This window comes from Cyanistes caeruleus, unplaced genomic scaffold (genome assembly GCF_971803275.1).
Source record: "Cyanistes caeruleus unplaced genomic scaffold, bCyaCae1.hap1.1 HAP1_SCAFFOLD_76, whole genome shotgun sequence".
Lineage (NCBI taxonomy): Eukaryota > Metazoa > Chordata > Aves > Passeriformes > Paridae > Cyanistes > Cyanistes caeruleus.
The window spans coordinates 1,404,011-1,421,667 of NW_028255888.1; the positions used below are offsets into that span (position 1 = coordinate 1,404,011).

Consider the following 17,657-nt stretch of genomic DNA (forward strand, 5'->3'; position numbering starts at 1 on the left):
TCTGAGATTTTGTGGAAATTTGTAAAGAATTTTGTGGGATGCTTCTGGAATTTCATAGCGTTTTGAAAAGATCTAGGGTATTTTGTGGGATTTTTCTTCAATCTTGTGGTATTTTTCTGCAATTTTGTGGAAATTGGAGGAGATTTTGTGGGATGTTTTTGGAATTTGGTAGGGTTTTGAGAAGATTTAAGGAATTTTGTGGCATTTTTGTGGAGTTTTGTTGGCCTTTTGTCCTTCTTTAAGGCAAATTTAGGAGGAAAACTCCAAGTGGGGGTTTCCCCAGGGAAATGACCCCTCCCCCCAAACTGTTCCGGGAAAGGAAAAGAATTTCCTTGGAGAGAAGTGGGAGAAGCTGTTTATTTAACAGAAATTGAATAATATTAAATAAGAAAACCTCTTGCTGTTGAATGGGATGGCAAATCTAGGAAGAAAAGTCCTTTTCATGTGCTGTAGCTCGGCTCGCTCAGGTTCTTATCAGTCCTTTCGGCGCTGGAAAGTGCCGAGGCCCAGGCCCCGGTGGGCCACAGGCGTGAGCTCCCGGGGTTTGGCTGCGTGTTCGGTCCAGAGCAGGCTTGCACAGATGCAGGTAAAAAGGGAAAAAACAAAGGTCCAGGGAACTCCTCTGCCTCAGCTAGCTAAAACTAACTAAAAGCCAGAGAGAAGCTGTGTCCTGCAGTGTGTCCGTGCTGCAGACACCACAGTCCAGGAGCGGGATGTGGGGGAGTGATGTTTTCTTTCAACACAAATTGCGCACTTCTTCTTCCGCCCCCTTCGCTCTCAGAGCCAGGCTTAAAGGTGCACAACTTAATATATAACATAAACCAGACAATTGGGGATACCAGGATCATAAAGTCACCCCAGGACAGCTCTATATATGACCTTTTTATTATTATTTTTTTTCCTACCAACTGGCCTCATTTTCAGACACCTTAAGTCTTTTTTTAGCAAGAAAATTAAGCAGCTTTACAGTAGCCTCTTCAACCACCTTTTGTCCCCCTGACAAAAGCAAATCATCCACATCCTGCAACATCCTAACTCCTGAGGCTGGAGTAAACTCTCTTAATATTTTCTGCAAAGCTTGCCCAAACAAAACCAGTGACGCTGGATATCCCTGTGGGAGGACTGTCCATGTCAAATGTTGTTGTACCATTTTCCTTTCTTTTGTTCCAGTCATTTTCCTTTTAAACATGATCCAGTTCAGTGGCAAGCAATGCCACTGCCTAAAGCCAATCACATTTTTTGTTTTAGTAACCAATTGCTCCCTGTCCCAATTTTTCGCATCAAGTCCATTTTAGGCGTAGGGAGGTGACTAACAAATTAACCAAGGAAAGATAATAAAATACTTTCCCCTAAAGTTTTCCTACAGCCCCCACAGAGGAAGCTGCATGAGAAATACCTGGGCCTGCATAGGGACAGCACCAGCCCCACAAGGCAGCAGCTGCAGAATCGGCCTCAGAACTGAATCCTGCCAATTCTGCCTTTTTACAACAAAACACACAAAAAGCAGAGGGGCATGGTGAGACACAAACTTTGAAGAATTTAAGATTCTAGAGAAGCTGAGGCCTTAATTAAAAAGAAGCCTTGCTAACTCTAATTAAAATCAATAGATGGGCCTCGCTAAAATTAAAGGTAGACAGAGAGGATGTTGCTCTATTAGGAACGGCGAGAAGAACGACACAGACTCTCTTGGGAGTCGATCAGGAGAATTTCTCTCTGGTTTATTACCTCAGGTCTTTTTTATAGACCGATACGTGAAAAGTACAGAAAAGAAACTCTTATTGGTTAGTAAACTAACACATCACTATCATTGGTCAGTGGGGTACACCACCCCTCGACCTTCTCTTGCAAGAAAACAAGGAACAGACAAACAGCACCTGCAAGGCTGTTTTCTGTCTCTGAGGATTGTTTTAATTCCTCCTCATGATTTCCCAGGCCACTTTCTCAGGCAAGACTGAGAAAGCTATGTGGCCTGCAATTTCCACAGGCACCGTGCTCTCTGTTTCACAGTTAGCATCCACAAGAGGCCTTGCTAAAATAGAGGTTAATCATTGGCTAATAACTAATTGTCAACGTTATGCTTGTTCAGTTGGGCTTAGAGTGAGAAATAAAGTATCTGGTAAAGAACTTCAAGAACATAAGACAGTTGCAAATCAGAAACTCATTGAAGAGATGAAACAAGGAGCCCAGCCAAGGGTCCATTTGTCACTTTGCATTGAAAAGGTAGAAAGGTCAGAATGAGGAAGAGCCATATCCCTTCCTCCCTTCTGTGACCCCTCCTCAGAAAAAGACCACCGACCCATTTCAAGGATCAAACTACGCATGCTTAACTGCTTTTTTTCCTAAGTAGCATAGGAAGTGAAAAGTTGGTGGGAACTGGGTCATGAATATGTATTTGTATTCAACACTTCTGTAAATAAAAAGCCTGTATTCACCTGTGCTTGGGGCCGTGTGTATTAAGGGGTGACCTGACATATCGGCCCAATGCTGTGAATAAACATACACTTTTTAATCCTAAAACAGTTAAAGAGTCTTTGTCTGTCTCAGTTGGATATTGATACCAGATCATATCCATGTTTTAGTAAATCAGCCTTAAAATGAATCCAAAAATTGCATGTGGAAAAAGGAAAAGAATTTGGGGGTTTGGGAAGAGTAGGATGGGTTTTGTTAACAGCAAATAGGAAAAAGCACCAACAGAAGGAACAATTGTTTTTGGAACACTCCCATGTGGAGTGACAGAAGAAGGTTATAGTCTTGAGCTCAGATTTGTTTGTGCAAGTGAAACAACAACAACAAGAACAATGATGATAATGATTATAATAATGATGATAATGATGATAATGATGATTATGATGATGATAATGATAATGATAATGATAATGATAATGATAATAATAATATAACACAATAATATATATTTATATACATAATTAAAAATTGATAATGTGAAATAATGTTGACAGTACTGATTTGTGAGCTTTGGCTGCTCACTTTAACACTAAGCACCCTACAAAAAAGGACTGGCTAAGACCCAAATGTCAGTGGTAAACTTTTGTGAATTGTATACATGGAATAAAGGAGGAAGGGGTGAAATTGGCTGTTTCTATAGGGTTTGGTGATGTTGTGATACAGAATGCTTTGTCTGTTCCTGTGAAAAGCACAGTGATTAAGACTGCTGGGTTTTTCATGTACCAGACTATCTACAAGCTGCGGGATTGGTTGAACAGGTGAAGGAGTTGTTAAGAGAGCAGTTGATAAAATGAGGAGATGGGAACCTGTCCTGGTGGAGAACCCATCTCCCAGATGTGTTCCATGCCCTTAACAATGGGCCCACTGGGGAAATGGAAAGCCCTGGGTGTGCAGGGCTGCACCCAATTTGCAAACACAACCATGGACAGTGAGACTTGGACTGCCTGGGAAATTGTTCTGGGTGTGATGGCCCCTGACAGGGCCACCCCAGAGGCTGCAGGGCTGGACCTTCCTGCACTGGAATTAATTAGGAAAAAGCCAAAGCAAATGAAAGTTAACAATACAAGAATAGGAATTCAGATTCCTCCAGGATGCTTTGGTTTGGTAACTGCTCACTTGAGCTTGGCCTTGCAAAGTGTTGATGTCATGGGAGGAGGAATTGATGCAGATTATCAAGGAGAAATTGAAGTAAGTCTGTTAAACAATAATGAACAAGATTTTGTTTTCCAACCCCATGGCAGGGTATTACAGTTATTAATACTGCAGTTTTAAAAACAATTGTGAAAGAAGGACATCCACCTCAAATCACCTCTGTTCATGGAGATCGAGAGTTTGGATGCACCAGTCCTAATAATTGGTCCAGAGGCCGAATGGGCCTCCAGAGGCAGCTGAAGGAACAGCTCTGGGGAAAGACAACACTGGTTGAATCCTGAGACCTGGGCAGGAACAATGGGAATATATCCCTGCAGCCAAGTGTTCTCTGCCACAACAAGCTGATGTTATGGGATATTGTTTTACAGATGCTGCCAGACCAGATCTCCCTGTTTGCCCCAATGACCCCTTTGGAAAATGCTCTGATGCACGGGGCTCCATGTGAAGGCTGATGTGACACTGAGGGACTTCCACACCAATTCCAGCCAGGAGCCTGGGTGCCCATCAGGGACTGGGACCTGGCACTTCTCCAGCCGAAGGGGAGAGGATCCAAATTTCCAGCTCCTGGCTGGAATTGGTGTACAAGTCCCTCAGTGTCACATCAACCTTCACATGGAGCCCCGTGGATCAGAGCATTTTCCAAAGGGGTCGTTGAGCCAAACAGGGAGATTTGCTCTGGCAGCATCTGTAAAACAATATTGACTTTTTCTGGCAGAGAACACTTGGCTGCAGGGATATATTCCCATTCTTCATGCTCAGGTTTCAGGATTCAAACAGTGTTGTCTTTCCCCAGAGCTGTTCCTTCAGCTGCCTCTGGAGGGCCATTTGGCCTCTGGACCCACACTCTGGACCAATTATTAGGACTGCTGCATCCAAACCTTTTATCTCCACAAACAGTGCTGATTGGAGGTGGATCTCCTTCTTTCACAATCGTTTTTAAACTGCAATATCAATATTTGTGATAACCTGTCATGGGGTTGAATCATCCAATCTTGTTCATTCATTTTTAACAGATTTTCTTTAATTTCTCCTTGATAATCTGCATCAATTCCTCCTCCCATGACATCAACACTTTGCAAGGCCAAGCTCAAGTGAGCAGTTACCAAACCAAAGCGTCCTGGAGGAATCTGAATTCCTGTTCTTGTATTGTTAACTTTCATTTGCTTTGGCTTTTTCCTAATTAATTCCAGTGCAGGAAGGTCCAGTCCTGCAGCCTCTGGGGTGGCCCTGTCAGGGGCCATCACACCCAGAACCATTTCCCAGGCAGTCCAAGTCTCACTGTCCATGGTTGTGTTTGCAAATTGGGTGCAGCCCTGCACACCCAGGGCTTTCCATTTCCCCAGTGGGCCCATTGTTAAGGGCATGGAACACATCTGGGAGATGGGTTCTCCACCAGGACAGGTTCCCATTTCCTCATTTTATCAACTGCTCTTTTAACAACTCCTTCACCTGTTCAACCAATCCTGCAGCTTGTAGAGAGTCTGGTACATGAAAAATCCAGCAGTCTTAATCAGTGTGTTTTTCACAGGAACAGACAAAGCATTCTGCATCATAGTATCAACAAACCCTATAAAAATAGCCAGTTTTATCCGTTCCTCCTTTATTCCTTGTATAAAATTCACAAAGTTTACCACTGACATTTGGGTCTTTGCCAGTTCTTTTTTGTAGGGTATTTAGTGTTACAGTGAGCAAATTGGTATTTTCAGCATTATTTCACATTATTGAGTTTTGGTTATATATATAAATATATATTATTGTGTTGTTATTGTTATTATGTTACTTGCACAAACAAACCTGAGCTCAAGACTAAAACCTTTTTCTGTACCTTCATGTGGGAGCATTCCAAAAAACAACTGTTCCTTCTGTTGGTGCTGTTAAGAAAATCCATCCTTGTCTTCCCAAACCCACAAGTTCTTTTCCTTTTTCCATATGCAATGTTTGGATGCATTTTAAGACATCCTGCGGTTCAGCCTCTTTTAACCGACTGCCCCACTGCTCGCACGGTGCTCCCACCTCAGCCCCACTCCAGAGCCAGTGAACTCTGGGGAGGGCTTCCCTTCTGGGAACTTCAGATGGGACTGATTCCTTACATTTACATTTAAAAAGTGATATTTTGTTGTGATCTGGCCAGACTTTGCCAATTTGGTTTCACAGTGGGCAGGGTCAGCACCAAAGGCACCAACACCACCTGAAGGAATCAGTGTCACTTACTGCAGCTCCAAGCAGCAAAGGATCACAAAAGGAGCAGCTCAGCAATGCACCCAATCATCACTGCCAAAGATTGCCCGCAGGCATTAACAAAGATCCAGTTCCCCTCAGACTTTGCCATCCCCAGATCCACCCATCAGCTGGGGAAGCTGTCACAGCCAAGGACTGGAGAGCCACTCCTGGACACTGGGAAATCCTGCAGGTGCCTCCAGCCACAGGTGAGGCTCAACCTCTGCTGTGAGAGAGGGCCCAGCTTTGACAGTGCTGAATAAACAAACTGACAGCACTTCTGCTGTGGGAACATCTGGTTTCATCCTCCTCTTGCGTCCCTACCAAAGCCTGGCCAGGCCTCAAGGAGGAACCAAGGGAATTGACTCTGTCCATACACCCCAAACAAGGCCAGATGTCAGATTGAATGGCCTTGTCTGGCTTCTAAACACAGAAAGGTCAATCCATGTTTCATTGATGAGTGGATCCATCTATCACAGTGCTAATGACCATGCATATTTCAGTAATGAGCAGACAGACAGATAACCTCTGGTTGGAAGGTTCATCCAGAGGTCACCTTTGGCTCAGGGCCTGTTGTTCAGGCCTCACTCAGGGCCTGTTGTTCAGACCTTGGCACTTCAGGGACGAGGTTTAGTGCTGGGCTTGACACTGCTGGGTGACTGGCTGGACTGGATGAGCTCAGAGGCCTTTTCCAGCAAAATGGATTCTATAATTGCAGGATTCTATCTGCTGCATTCAGCTAGGTCCATTACTTAGCAGCATTACTTTGGCCCAAAAGCCCCCCTCTTGCTCAGCTCTTGTGGCCTGAGGCTTCAGCTCCTTCAGCTCCTGGTGCTGAGCTGCTCACACTGAACGAGACGACTCAGAGAGAAGAATACAGTTCATCCAATTCCTTCTGGGACACAGAGAGGGGAGGTGTGAAAACAGGAGCATTGTTTGGTGTGGCCTCTTCTCTGCCCTTCACACCTTTCAGGGCTTTGAACCAGCCAAGAGCTTTCTCCAGGAGTTCAATGAAGCAGCTGTTCCTGCTCCCAGGTCTGGCTCTTCCCAGTCTCTGACCTTGACTGCTTTTGTCCCTCTTGCTGTGCCCTCTGCTCCCCCAGGGCTCTGTGGCTGCTGCCCAGGACTGTGGGACTGGCACAGATCAAGGGGTCGAGCCCCTCCTTTCTGTGCCCTTGGAGCTGCCTGGTCACAGCAGCCTTTTCCATCTGGAAGCTCCACATGGAGAGGAAGTCCCCAGCTCTGTTCCTGGCGTAACATGCAGGAGCCCAGGGCTGCCATCTCTAGTCCCTGCTGGCACTGAGGGCTCCCAGGTGCCTCAGGCTGCTGTGACACCGCTGCACAGGGAGGGAAGCATGGCAGAGGCTGCACTGAAAGTCAGCTCCATGTGCTGCTGTTGGTACTGCTGCGGGTGCTGGCACTGCTGGTGCTGGTGGTGCTGCTGGTGCTGCTGCTGCTGGTGCAGGTGCTGGTGGTGGTGCTGCTGGTCCTGCTGGTGCTGCCACTTATGCTGCTGGTGGTGCTGGTGGTGGTGCTGCTGATGCTATGGCTGGTGCTGCTGGTGCTGATCCTGCCCCTGGTGCTACTGCTGGTGCTGCTGGTGCTGGTGCAGGTACTGGTGATGCTGCTGCTGGCACTGCAGCTCCTGCTGCTGGTGCTGCTGGCACTGCTGGTGCTGCTGTTACTGGTGCTGGTGCTGGTCCTGCTTCTGGTGCTGGTGCTGCTGCTGCTCGTGCTGGTGGTGATGCTGGTGCTGGTGGTGGTGCTGCTGGCACTGCTGGTCCTGCTGCTGGTGCTGCTGATGCTGCTGCTGGCACTACTGGTGCTGCTTGTGCTGGTGTTGGTGCTGGTGACGATGGTGCTACTGGTGCTGCTGCCTCTGCTGCTGCTGGTACTGCTGGTGCTGCCACTGATGCTGCTGATGGTGCTGCTGGTGCTGCTTCTTCTGGTGCTGCTGCTGCTGGTGCTTGTCCAGCCCCTGGTGCTGCTGCTGATGCTATGGCTGGTGCTGCTGCTGGTGCTGCTGGTGCTGATCCTGCCCCTGGTGCTACTGCTGGTGCTGGCGGTGCTGGTGCTGCTGCTGCTCGCACTGGTGGCAGTGCTGCTGCTGGTTCTGCTGGTGCTGCTGGTGGCTGGTGCTGCCACTGATGCTGCAGGTGCTGCAGGTGCTGCTGCTGCTGCTGCTGTGCTGGTGATGCTGGTGCTGCTGGTGCTTCTGCTGGTGCTGCTGCTGGTGCTGCTGGTGCTGGTACTGCTGGTGCTGGTGCTGGTGCTGCTGGCACTGCTGGTTCTGGTGCTGCTGGTGCTGGTGCTGCTGGTTCTGGTGCTGCTGCTGGTGCTGGCACTGCTGGTGCTGCCACTGATGTTGCTGGTGCTGGTGCTGGTGCTGCTGGTGCTAGTGCTGCTGCTGCTGCTGCTGGTGCTGGTGCTGCTGATCCTGCCCCTGGTGCTACTGCTGGTGCTGGCGGTTCTGTTGCTGCTGTTGCTGCTGCTGGTGGTGCTGCTAGCACTGCTGGTGCTGGTGGTGGTGGTGCTGCTGCTGGTGCTGCTGGTACTGGTGCTGCTGGTGCTGCTGGTCCTGCTTCTGGTGCTGCTGCTGGTGCTGCTCTTGGTGGTGGTGGTGCTGTTGGTGGTGCTGCTGCTGGTGCTGCTGCTGCCACTGATGCTGCTTCTTCTGGTGCTGCTGGTGCTGGTCCAGCCCCTGGTGCTGCTGCTGATGCTATGGCTGGTGCTGCTGCTGGTGCTGCTGGTGCTGATCCTGACCCTGGTGCTACTGCTGGCGCTGGTGGTGCTGCTGCTGGCACTGGTGGTAGTGCTGCTGCTGGTTCTGCTGGTACTGCTGGTGCTGCTGGTCCTGGTGCTGCACGTGATGCTGCTGCTGGTGCTGCTGCTGGTGATGCTGGTGCTGCTGGTGCTTCTGCTGGTGCTGCTGCTGGTGCTGGTGGTGCTGCTGCTGGTGCTGGTACTGGTGCAGGTGCTGCTGGTGCTGCTGCTGGCACTGCTGCTGGTGCTGCTGGCACTACTGGTACTGCTGCTGGTGCTGCTGCTGTTGCTGCTGCTGGTGGTGCTGATGGTGCTGCTGGTGCTGATCTTGCCCCTGGTGCTACTGCTGGTGCTGGTGGTGCTGCTGGTGGTGCTGGTTCTGGTGCTGCTGGCACTGGTGGTGGTGGTGGTGCTGGTGCTGCTGGCACTGCTGCTGATGCTGCTGCTGGTGGTCGTGGTGCTGCTGCTGGCACTGCTGGTGAAGCTAGTGCTGGTCCTGTCCCTGGTGCTGCTGGTGCTGCTGGTTCTGCTGGTACTGCTGGTGCTGCTGGCACTGCTGCTGCTGTTGCTGCTGCTGCTGCTGCTGCTGTTGCTGCTGCTGCTACTGGTAGTGCTGCTGATGCTGATGCTACTGCTGCTGGTGCTGCTGCTGGTGATGCTGGTGCTGCTGGTGCTGGTACTGCTGGCACTGCTGGTGCTGTTGGTGCTGGTGCTGGTGCTGCTGGTGCTGCTGGTCCTGCTGCTGCTGCTTCAGCTGCTGGTCGTGCTGCTGCTGGTGCTGCTTTTGGTGCTGGTGCTGCTGCTGCTGCTGCTGCTGTTGGTGCTGCTGGAGCTGGTTCTGCTGGTACTGCTGGTGCTGCTGGTGCTGCTGGTGCTGCTGCTGGTGCTGATCCTGCCCCTGGTGCTGCTGCTCGTGCTGCTGCTGATCGTACTGCTGGTGGTGCTGCTGCTGGCGCTGCTGGTGAAGCTGCTGCTGGTGGTGCTGCTGCTGGTGCTGCTGGTGGTGGTGCTGCTGCTGCGTTCATATTTCCAGCACTGCCCCACACTGAGGGATCAGATCCAGGCACTGCTGCTGCTCCCTCAGGACCAGCCCCAGTTTGGTTGCTGCTGTCAGTGCCAGCACAAGCCGTGGCTGGAGCAGCAGGTGCTGACAGTGACCCAAGGCCAGGGGATGGAGGGGTCCCTGGGCTGGGGCTGGGAGGGAGCTGCCCCTTGTTCTCCCTGTGCCTCACGCAGAGCTGGGCCGGGCACAAGTGGGGCAGCAGAGCCAACAGGGAGCCTGCGAGTCTCTTCCAGCCGTGCCTGCTCAGAGTTTGGCCTTGGAGCTTCAGGTGGGCAAAGGCAGCTGCTCTGCTCCCTCTGCGTGTGCCCGTGTTCAGCAGTGCTGCTCCATCAGTCTGTGCCCAGCAACGGGGAAAAGCCTCAGCCCTGCAGGGCCAGGAGCTGCTGGGCTCTGCCTGAGCAGCTCAGCCAGCGGGAAGGGAGCTGCTCCACACAGGAACCAGGAGCAAAGGACACTTCTTTTTCATAGCATGATTTCTGTTTTAAGGGGAAAAATGCGGAAAAATAAAAGAAAAAAACTTCTATAAAATGTGAAAGATAAAAACAGAACCCAAGTGTGCAGTGAAAAATCTTCTCTAACTTTGAATTAAGGTGTAATTGGTCTTTTGAAACATAAAACTCAGTTATTTACTTTGTAAATGTGCTGATGGCATGATGCATCTTACCGGCCTCAGGAACCTTTTTGAAAAAGTTTGTGGGGTTGGATTCCAATATTGTTATTTTAAATTGTGGTGAAATTGGAGTGAAGCAAGAAGAAAGTGCTTTGCGCCTTGCCAGCTCCAAGCAGCACTGGGAATCTAAACTCTTTCAAACCCCAAATCCTTTAGAAGATGCCCTTCCTTCTCACCCTGTGAATGAGCTACACATTCCTTTTCAAACATTCAGGGGTTTCTTAAAGATGCAAAGTCCCACTTACAGCTTTTTGCTCTGGTTTGGAAGTGCAGAAGGGCGATTCTTCATCCATCAGCTCCAGACTGCACTGCCTCAGGAACACAGCAGTGGCACTTCTAGAGGAGGAAGAAAGTGCAATTGCACAATTGCAGCCAAAAAGAAAGGAAGAGTGGGACACAGAAAACATCCTGTGCAGATGCAGGCATTCAGCTGGGACTGTGGAGAGTTTGGGTCCTTGCCAATTGGATGTGTGTCCCTAACTGCAATCTCTTGGCCTGCAGGAGAGTTTCACTCACCTGCAAAAGCAGAAAGCTCAGGCGCTGTGCTGGGAACGGGCTCGTGTGATGCAAAGCTGTCAGAGCAATGGGAGGGCAGGGTGAGCCCAGCTGTGCCTGGGGCTGAGCCCAGCAGAGCCCTGGCAGAGCCCAGAGCAGCCTCAGCATCTGCAGAGCCCGGCTGCAAGGAGAGAAACCAGAAACTGCCCGTCAGCTGAAGGCTCCTGTCCCCTTGTCCCAGCCACCCGCAGTGCCCAGGCCATGCTGGCCATGCTCAGAGCTGGGCCCAAAGCTGCCCATCACTGCTGCCTTTGGGAGCAGAGCAGGAGGGCAGGCCATGTGCCCAGCCTGCAGCCAGCCACGGCAGACCCAGCCCCTCAGCAGCTGTCCAGAGACAAAAAGCAGCTTGGCAGCCAACTGAAGAATTGCTTGCATCCACCCCAGCCAAGGGGGGAACCTTTGGTGCCTGGCCAGGCTGTGCCATGCCCAGATCTGGGAGCATCCCCTGGCTGTGGACTCACCTGCAAATTGGGCGTGGAGCGAGTCTTTGAAGAAGACATGCCAGAATTGAAATCCATCATCTTCAGCTGGCCAGCTGGAGGAAGAGATTGCCATCCTCGAGGTTGCCCTTGGTGTCTCCAGCAGCAGCCCCAGCGGGTAACAGCTTCTCCAGGGGCTCCTTCTCCTTGCCTAGGGGCCAGACCAGGCTGTCAGTGCTCTGCCCAGGGTCCCAGCCATCAGTGAAGCAGACAAGCAAAAGCAGGGGGAATGGTGGCCACCAGTGCTTGCCACACCAGGTGTCCAGCTCAGCTCCAGCCCAAGAGCTGTGTGTTCCCTTCTGATGACCCCTGCTCAGAGCTACAGGCACGACAAAAACAGCCTGGTTTGCTTTGCCACTGATTGCCAAGAAATGTGTGGAGCTGTTACCTGCCAGGCCCCTGGATCCAACTGTGCATGTGGATCTCTCCCATCTCCTAGGGCAGATGAACAGCCTGCATGCAAGGATCGCGGAAAAGGTCTTCTAAGGATGGCCTGTCCGAGGGTTGCATGGACAAACACCTCTTAATAATATCTTGGCATTCTGAAGAGAGAAACCAGGAATCACCAGTCAGTTGGAGAAGTTGCCACCCCCTTCCAGTGCCCAGGCCATGCTGGGTGTGCCCAGAGCTGGGCCTAAACTTCCCCATGGATTCCCTGTTTGCAGGAGAGCAGGACATGTGCCACCTCCTCAGCAGCTGCCAGAGCAGGATGCCCATGAGCCCACAGCTGTCTCCCAAGCCTGGTGTTCCCCCTGTGTCCAGAGATGAGGATTCACCTTGGGAGAGCCGTCGTGGGAACAAGATCCGCCCCCAGATGATCTGCTGGCCCCTCATGAATGGGTGCTTCCCTATGACCAGCTGGTAGAGCAGGAGGCCCAGGGACCAGATTGTTGCTGCCTGGCCATGGTAGCGTTGCTGGCGGATCCACTCTGGTGGGCTGTAGGACAGGGTTCCTGTGGAACACAGATGGAGCTCATCAGGGGGATGCTGCTGCTCCCAGAGCCTGGCCCCAGCATCCCTGGGCATGTGGGGGCTGCCCCAGCGGCACACGGGGTGACCCACTGCCCTCTTGCCAGCACCTGGCACTTGGCTACAAACCCAGGGTTGGAAAAGAAGCCACTGCTGCTGCAAGAGGGCAGCAGAAGCACTGGGGAGGCCCAACCATGACAAGCAAATAAAAACCCACCCCGTGGTAGAGAAAACACACTCTCCTCCCTGCCTGCATGGCCTCCAAAACATTGTTAATAGGCCAAGGCAAACGTGGGGAGCAGAGGAGTTCAAGCCCTTCCTCGCTGACTCACTAAACTCTCTGGGGCATGGGGTCAGACCCCCGCCCTCTGCTACCCCCATGGGGGTTTTTGTCAGGCTGGCTGTCCCAGCCCCAGCCCAGGGCACAGTGGGTGCTGAAGGCTCTTGGCAGGGCTGGGAGCTGGCCCCCCTCACACCCCCATCCAAATCAATTTGCCTCAAGCATTGATCCCATCCTGGCAGCACCACGGGGAATCCCCGGTGCCACAGCCAGGCTGGGCCATGAGATGGCCAGGAGCATCCCCTGCGAGGGCTCACCTGCAAACTGGGTGTAGGCTGTGTCTTGCAGGAAGGCGCCACAGCCAAAGTCGATCAATTTCAGCTGCCCAGTGGCCAGGTCGAGCAGGATGTTCTCCGGTTTTATGTCCCTGTGCAGGACCCCGCAGCTGCTGCAGTGCTGCACGGCCTCCAGCACCTGGCGAAAGAGCCCCCGCGCCTCCTCCTCTGGCAGGAACCTCCGCTCCGCCAGCAAATGCGAGAGGTCCTGGCACCGCTGTGGACGCTCCAACACTAACACGAAGCTGTCGGGGAGCTCAAGCCACTCCAGCAGCTGAATGACTGCAGCACAGCCAGAGGACACCCTGTCCAGCAGCACAATCTCCAGGGGAGCACGGGTGCCGTCGGGCTGCGGGAGGAGCACGGTGCTGTCAGTGGGGCTGAGGCCGGGCCAGGGCTCTGGGACCCCTCAGCCAGCCCGGGATGCTCTGCACACCTCGCTCACCCCACGCCCGCTCTCCCCGCAGGGCTCTCGGCGGCTCCCACCCCGCCGGGCCCCGGCTCATCCCTGCCCGGCACGCCCCGGCTTCTGCCGCTGGCCCCGCACACTCACCAGCTCGCCCCAGAGCCGGACGCGATCCCGCGGCACACATTTGATGGCCACCTGCGAGCAAGGAGCAGCAGAGGCTTGAGCTCGCTGCCCGCCCCGCCGCGCCCCCGCCATCTCCTCCGCCCCCTCCTCCTCCTCCTCCTCTGCCCACCGCTCACCGGGGCGCCGTCCGAGAGTCGCGTGGCCGCGAAGACGCTGCCGAAGCCGCCGCGCCCCAGCAGCGGGCCCAGCTTGTAGCGCTGCTGCAGGGCCTCCTGCGCCTTCCCTGGGGGCGAGTCGCGGCCATCAGCGCTCGGCCCGGGGACAGGAACGGCCCCCGAGCGCTCCCCGAGCTCCCCGGGCCGGGCATCCGCAGGCGTTCCCTCATTGGAACGCGGCAGCGGCGGCTCGGGGCCAGCGGCCGCGCTGCTGAGCGGCGGAGCTCGGGCCGGGGAAGCCGCAGCGGAGGCGGCGGCAGCGGCCGCGCCGCCTGTGTCCTCCGCGGGCCCCGGGAGGAGCCGGCGCCGGGGTCGGGGCCGGGGCCGGGGCCGGGGTCGGGGCCGGGGCCGGAGCCTGCGTCGGGGCCGGGGCCGGGATCGGGCAAGGCGGAGCCAAAGGGCAGCGATTCCGCCCCAGCCCCAGGCAATGATGCCCGCCCAGCAGCGCCAGCGCCAGCACAGCCAGAGCCCGGCGAAGGCGAGACCACGGCGGGACGGCCGGGGACGGGGCCGGGACCGGGGCCGGGGCAACCCCGCCTGGGCCCGTGGGCGGGTCCGGGGGCGGGCCGGGGGCATGGCCCGGGCGGGTACGGGGAGAGGGAACCTGGAAGAGAGGGGGACACAGGAAAAGGGAGACCCGGAGGGAATGTGGGACAGTGGGAAAGGGAGAGGAGAGACAGAAAAGTGATAAATTTGATGCTTTCGCTGCTTCCACTGCTGCTGCTGCCGCCGCTGCTGCTGCTGCCGCTGCTGCCGCCGCTGCAACTGAAGCACCGGGACCGTTTGTCCCCGTGTCCGTTTGTCCGTTGCCCGCTCGGCCCCGGCCCGAGCCCCGCACTCCCCGGGCAGCCCCTGAGCCTGGCCAAACACGGGAACTTTGCCGTGTTGAGCCAAGAGCCAGAGTCTTGACTCCTGCACAGGGGCACAGGACGGCCCTTGGCTGCTGCTGTACCTTGTCCCTGCTGAGGGTCAGACACCGTCTGAGCACATTCCCTGAATGCAGAATTTGTACCCGACCCAAGCACTGCACTTGTGTCTCCAGCATTGCTTTCCAAGGAAAACAGGGCAAGGCAAACTGGGTATAGCTCATGGTATTTTACAGTGTCTAAAACTTGCCAAGTCTCAGATCTTAGAGGTGAGATCCATTTGGAATGAATGGGATGGAGAAAGTGCAAGATGGAAAAGGGGAACATAAAAATAAATAGAGAAAAATAGAGAAAAACATATTGGTTGTTTCTTTTGATTTGATTTTCATTTCATAAAAAAGTTGTTTCAATTTTCCCAGAATCTTCTCCACAGTCACGTCTGTTCTTTCCAAAAACCTGTCCTGGAGAACAAGGCGCAGCTCCTGTCACAAAATGTGCCCCCAGCTGCAGCTTCTCTTGGTTTCCCACACTGTAAGTGACTGCAGCACAACTCTTGCAGCAAAGCAGGACAAATATTTGAAGCACTTGACAATTTGTTCTTTCTTTTCCTTGTGGACAGGGGAGTTGTGCCATTGGTAAGGTTTTCACTGTTACTCTTCTACCCAAAGAAAACATGATGAGGTACCAGGAATTGTTAGGGAATACAAGCATGGCTGAATGTGGAGAAAGAATCTCCAGGGTGTGCAGCCAGAAGTGGAGAGCTGATAATTCCAAATCCCCCATGGACATCTTGAAAGTGATCTGGAACATGAAAATGGGCTGACAGAGAGAGTTTGTTTCTGTGTTCAGTTTAGATGATTCTCCATCTCTTGCACTGGGAGAAATCAAGAGCACAATCAGTTGATGATAAGCATCAGAACATGATAAGCTGGACCTCTCTGGATGACAGAAAGAATGTGAAAAGGAGAAATGCAGGGAATGACTTGGTGAACTTTGTATATAAGAAGGTACATTTTTTCCTAATAATTTCCAATTCATTCCCTTTGTTTTATCCTTTTAAAAAGGCCAATTGCATCTCAGATTCCCCATGAAATGAGAACCCTGAGCTTGTGGAACTGCCTGAAAGGTGCCCTGTTCCTTTTTCTTCTGCTGCTCGGTAGAAACAGTGAAGCGAGTTGGGGAGTTCTGTTTTTCCTTTCTCCTGGTCGATATTTTCATTTTATTTGCCACTGTAAAGGCAATTTCTGTGATGGCCTCTGTCAGTTGATTCTATTTCAGCAGCAGCAGCAGCAACAGGGCTGTGTTTGAACACTGCAAATGTGACCTGTGTGGCTTTAATTCTCTTTGATTTTGTGCTCAGGGCCTTGGGAGCATTTGGAGATCTACTACTCATGAGGCCTTTTTAACAAGCAGTCCGAGTTCCCTGTCAGAAAAGCACAGTGGGCCGCACTGATTGAAAGAGGAAATTGCAGCTGTACTGCTAAAATTCAAGTGGCAAGCAGAAGAGGGGCAAGATCAGCTGGGATCCACAATTGCCAAGGCCAAGGCACCAACAGCCTCCTGCTGTCTCCTCAGGGTGAGTAAAACAGCGCTGAAAACAGCGCTGGAACCCGATCCTTTCTTCCTCTGAGGGCTGGCTGAGGGCAGCAGAGGCGGGCCTGAGAAATCAGGGCTGTTTGTGGGGGATTGTTGCTGTAGTCCAGAATTGCCCTGGCAAAAGCCCTGGCAAGCCGAGGCAGGAGCAGGTGGGAAGGGCCGGCGCTGCTGCTGCTCGTGGCCGGGAGCCCCGGCCGGGCCGGGCCGGCGCCCGCTGCGCTGCGGCTGCTGCTGCTGCCAGAGCCGGGCGGGACTCGGGGACAGGGAATGGACACGGGGGGACAGCAAAGGCCTTGGGGGCTGCAGGGATGTTGGGCCAGCGCCAGCACAGAGCTTCAGCCTGCAATGAACCCCGAGGGAAACGCTGGGGAAAGGCTCCATTCAGCCTTTCTTTACTCATCGCTATGAAGGGACCGAAATAAAAGGAGAAAGAGCAGGGCCCGACCCCTTCTCCTTTGGGAGGAACCCCGCGCCTGGAGCTGAGAGGGGCCGTGAGGAAAAATGAGGGGCCATGAAGGGCTTTGAGAGGCCATGAGGGACCATGAGAGGCCATGAGAGGTTTTATGGGCCCATGAGAAGTTCTATGGGGCCATGAGGGGCTGTGAGGGGCCATGAGGAGCCTCAGCCCTGGCAGGAGGGGGTCCCACCATGTCCCCAGGGCAGGGCCGCCGTGAGGGGCCGCGAGTGCAGACGTGGCAGCAGTGCGGGCTTGGGGCACCTCTGGGAGGGGATGAGACCCTTCCCCAGCTCCAAACCACACCAAACCCCGCATTAACAGGATTTTCCGTCTTTAGAATCCACTGGCAACTTGGAGTTGAGTGTCCAGTTTAATTCTGGTGGGAAAAACAAGGGAATTTTCCCAGTGTGTGACATCCAGCCATTGTTATTTATGTCTAAGATTTAAAAGTCTTGACAATGAAAAGTAATACTAATAAATAATAATAACAACAACAAGAACAAGAAATAAAGCCCCGAATCCCAACAATTAGCTCAGAAACATATTTTTGTTTGTAGTAATAGAGTAGTACTAAAGAAATAAATGAAAGCGATTTAATTTGTAATTCAGACAAAAGATGTTTCATCTTTTTCCAAGGTTCTGGTCCCCTTCCTCCAGGGTCATTTCCTTTACTCAGCCACTTTCTAATAGGTAGAAGGGAGTTAAGGCCATTGGAAAAGACAACAGCTCCTGTTTCCAAGATTAGCAGCCACCACTCCAGAGACCCTGAATTGCCCCCAGGCGTGTGTGTGCACTTGAAGGGTGAGCGGGTGTTGGGGACAGAGATCTCAAACTCCTTCTAAGGCTGTGAGAAACCCACAAGTGGCAAAGTATCATTGTGGGTCAGCTCCTGCTGAAATTCCATTCCCCCACACCCTCCAAATGGGCAGGCAGGGCTGGGCTCTGGCAGGGCTCAGTTTTGAGTGCCTTGTGCTCCCTGGCAAGGAAGTGATCCTATGAACTCTGGTATTGATGGATTGTGGTATGGCTGCTGAAAGAGGAG

The 17,657-nt window shown here is 52.9% G+C and overlaps 2 protein-coding genes across 2 annotated transcripts in view; both read right to left on the bottom strand.

Annotated features, from left to right (window-relative positions):
* Positions 1-5,274: 5,274 nt before the first annotated feature.
* LOC147646920 (uncharacterized) lies at positions 5,275-11,407 on the bottom strand. The gene is made up of 3 exons (XM_086872724.1): positions 11,348-11,407; positions 9,231-9,454; positions 5,275-9,166 (listed from the first exon to the last, which is right to left on the bottom strand). The coding sequence occupies exons 1-3, from the start codon at positions 11,405-11,407 to the stop codon at positions 7,213-7,215; spliced, it is 2,238 nt and encodes a 745-aa protein (XP_086728850.1). The 3' UTR covers positions 5,275-7,212.
* LOC147646921 (serine/threonine-protein kinase MARK2-like) overlaps positions 9,447-17,657 on the bottom strand; it is a 46,418-nt gene continuing 38,207 nt past the window's right edge. The window contains exons 10-17 of the mRNA XM_086872725.1: positions 13,651-13,764; positions 12,932-13,231; positions 12,142-12,318; positions 11,754-11,907; positions 11,348-11,516; positions 10,848-11,007; positions 10,577-10,667; positions 9,447-10,137 (exon numbers count right to left, since the gene is read on the bottom strand). Coding sequence (XP_086728851.1) covers positions 11,801-11,907; positions 12,142-12,318; positions 12,932-13,231; positions 13,651-13,764 — 698 coding nt within the window. The 3' untranslated portion in view covers positions 9,447-10,137; positions 10,577-10,667; positions 10,848-11,007; positions 11,348-11,516; positions 11,754-11,800. The remainder of the gene's footprint in view (positions 10,138-10,576; positions 10,668-10,847; positions 11,008-11,347; positions 11,517-11,753; positions 11,908-12,141; positions 12,319-12,931; positions 13,232-13,650; positions 13,765-17,657) is intronic.

Excerpts from the sequence above, each read along its gene's own strand:
- LOC147646920 (XM_086872724.1), bottom strand. The coding sequence starts at position 11,407 with ATGATGGATTTCAATTCTGGCATGTCTTCTTCAAAGACTCGCTCCACG. Across the intron at positions 9,455-11,347 it reads GCTCCACGCCCAATTTGCAG|CACCAGCAGTACCAGCAGAA; the intron begins GTGAGTCCACAG and ends CAGCACCAGCAG. Across the intron at positions 9,167-9,230 it reads CAGCAGCAGCACCAGCAGCA|CAACAGCAGCAGCAGTGCCA; the intron begins GTAGCATCAGCA and ends CAGCAGCAGCAG.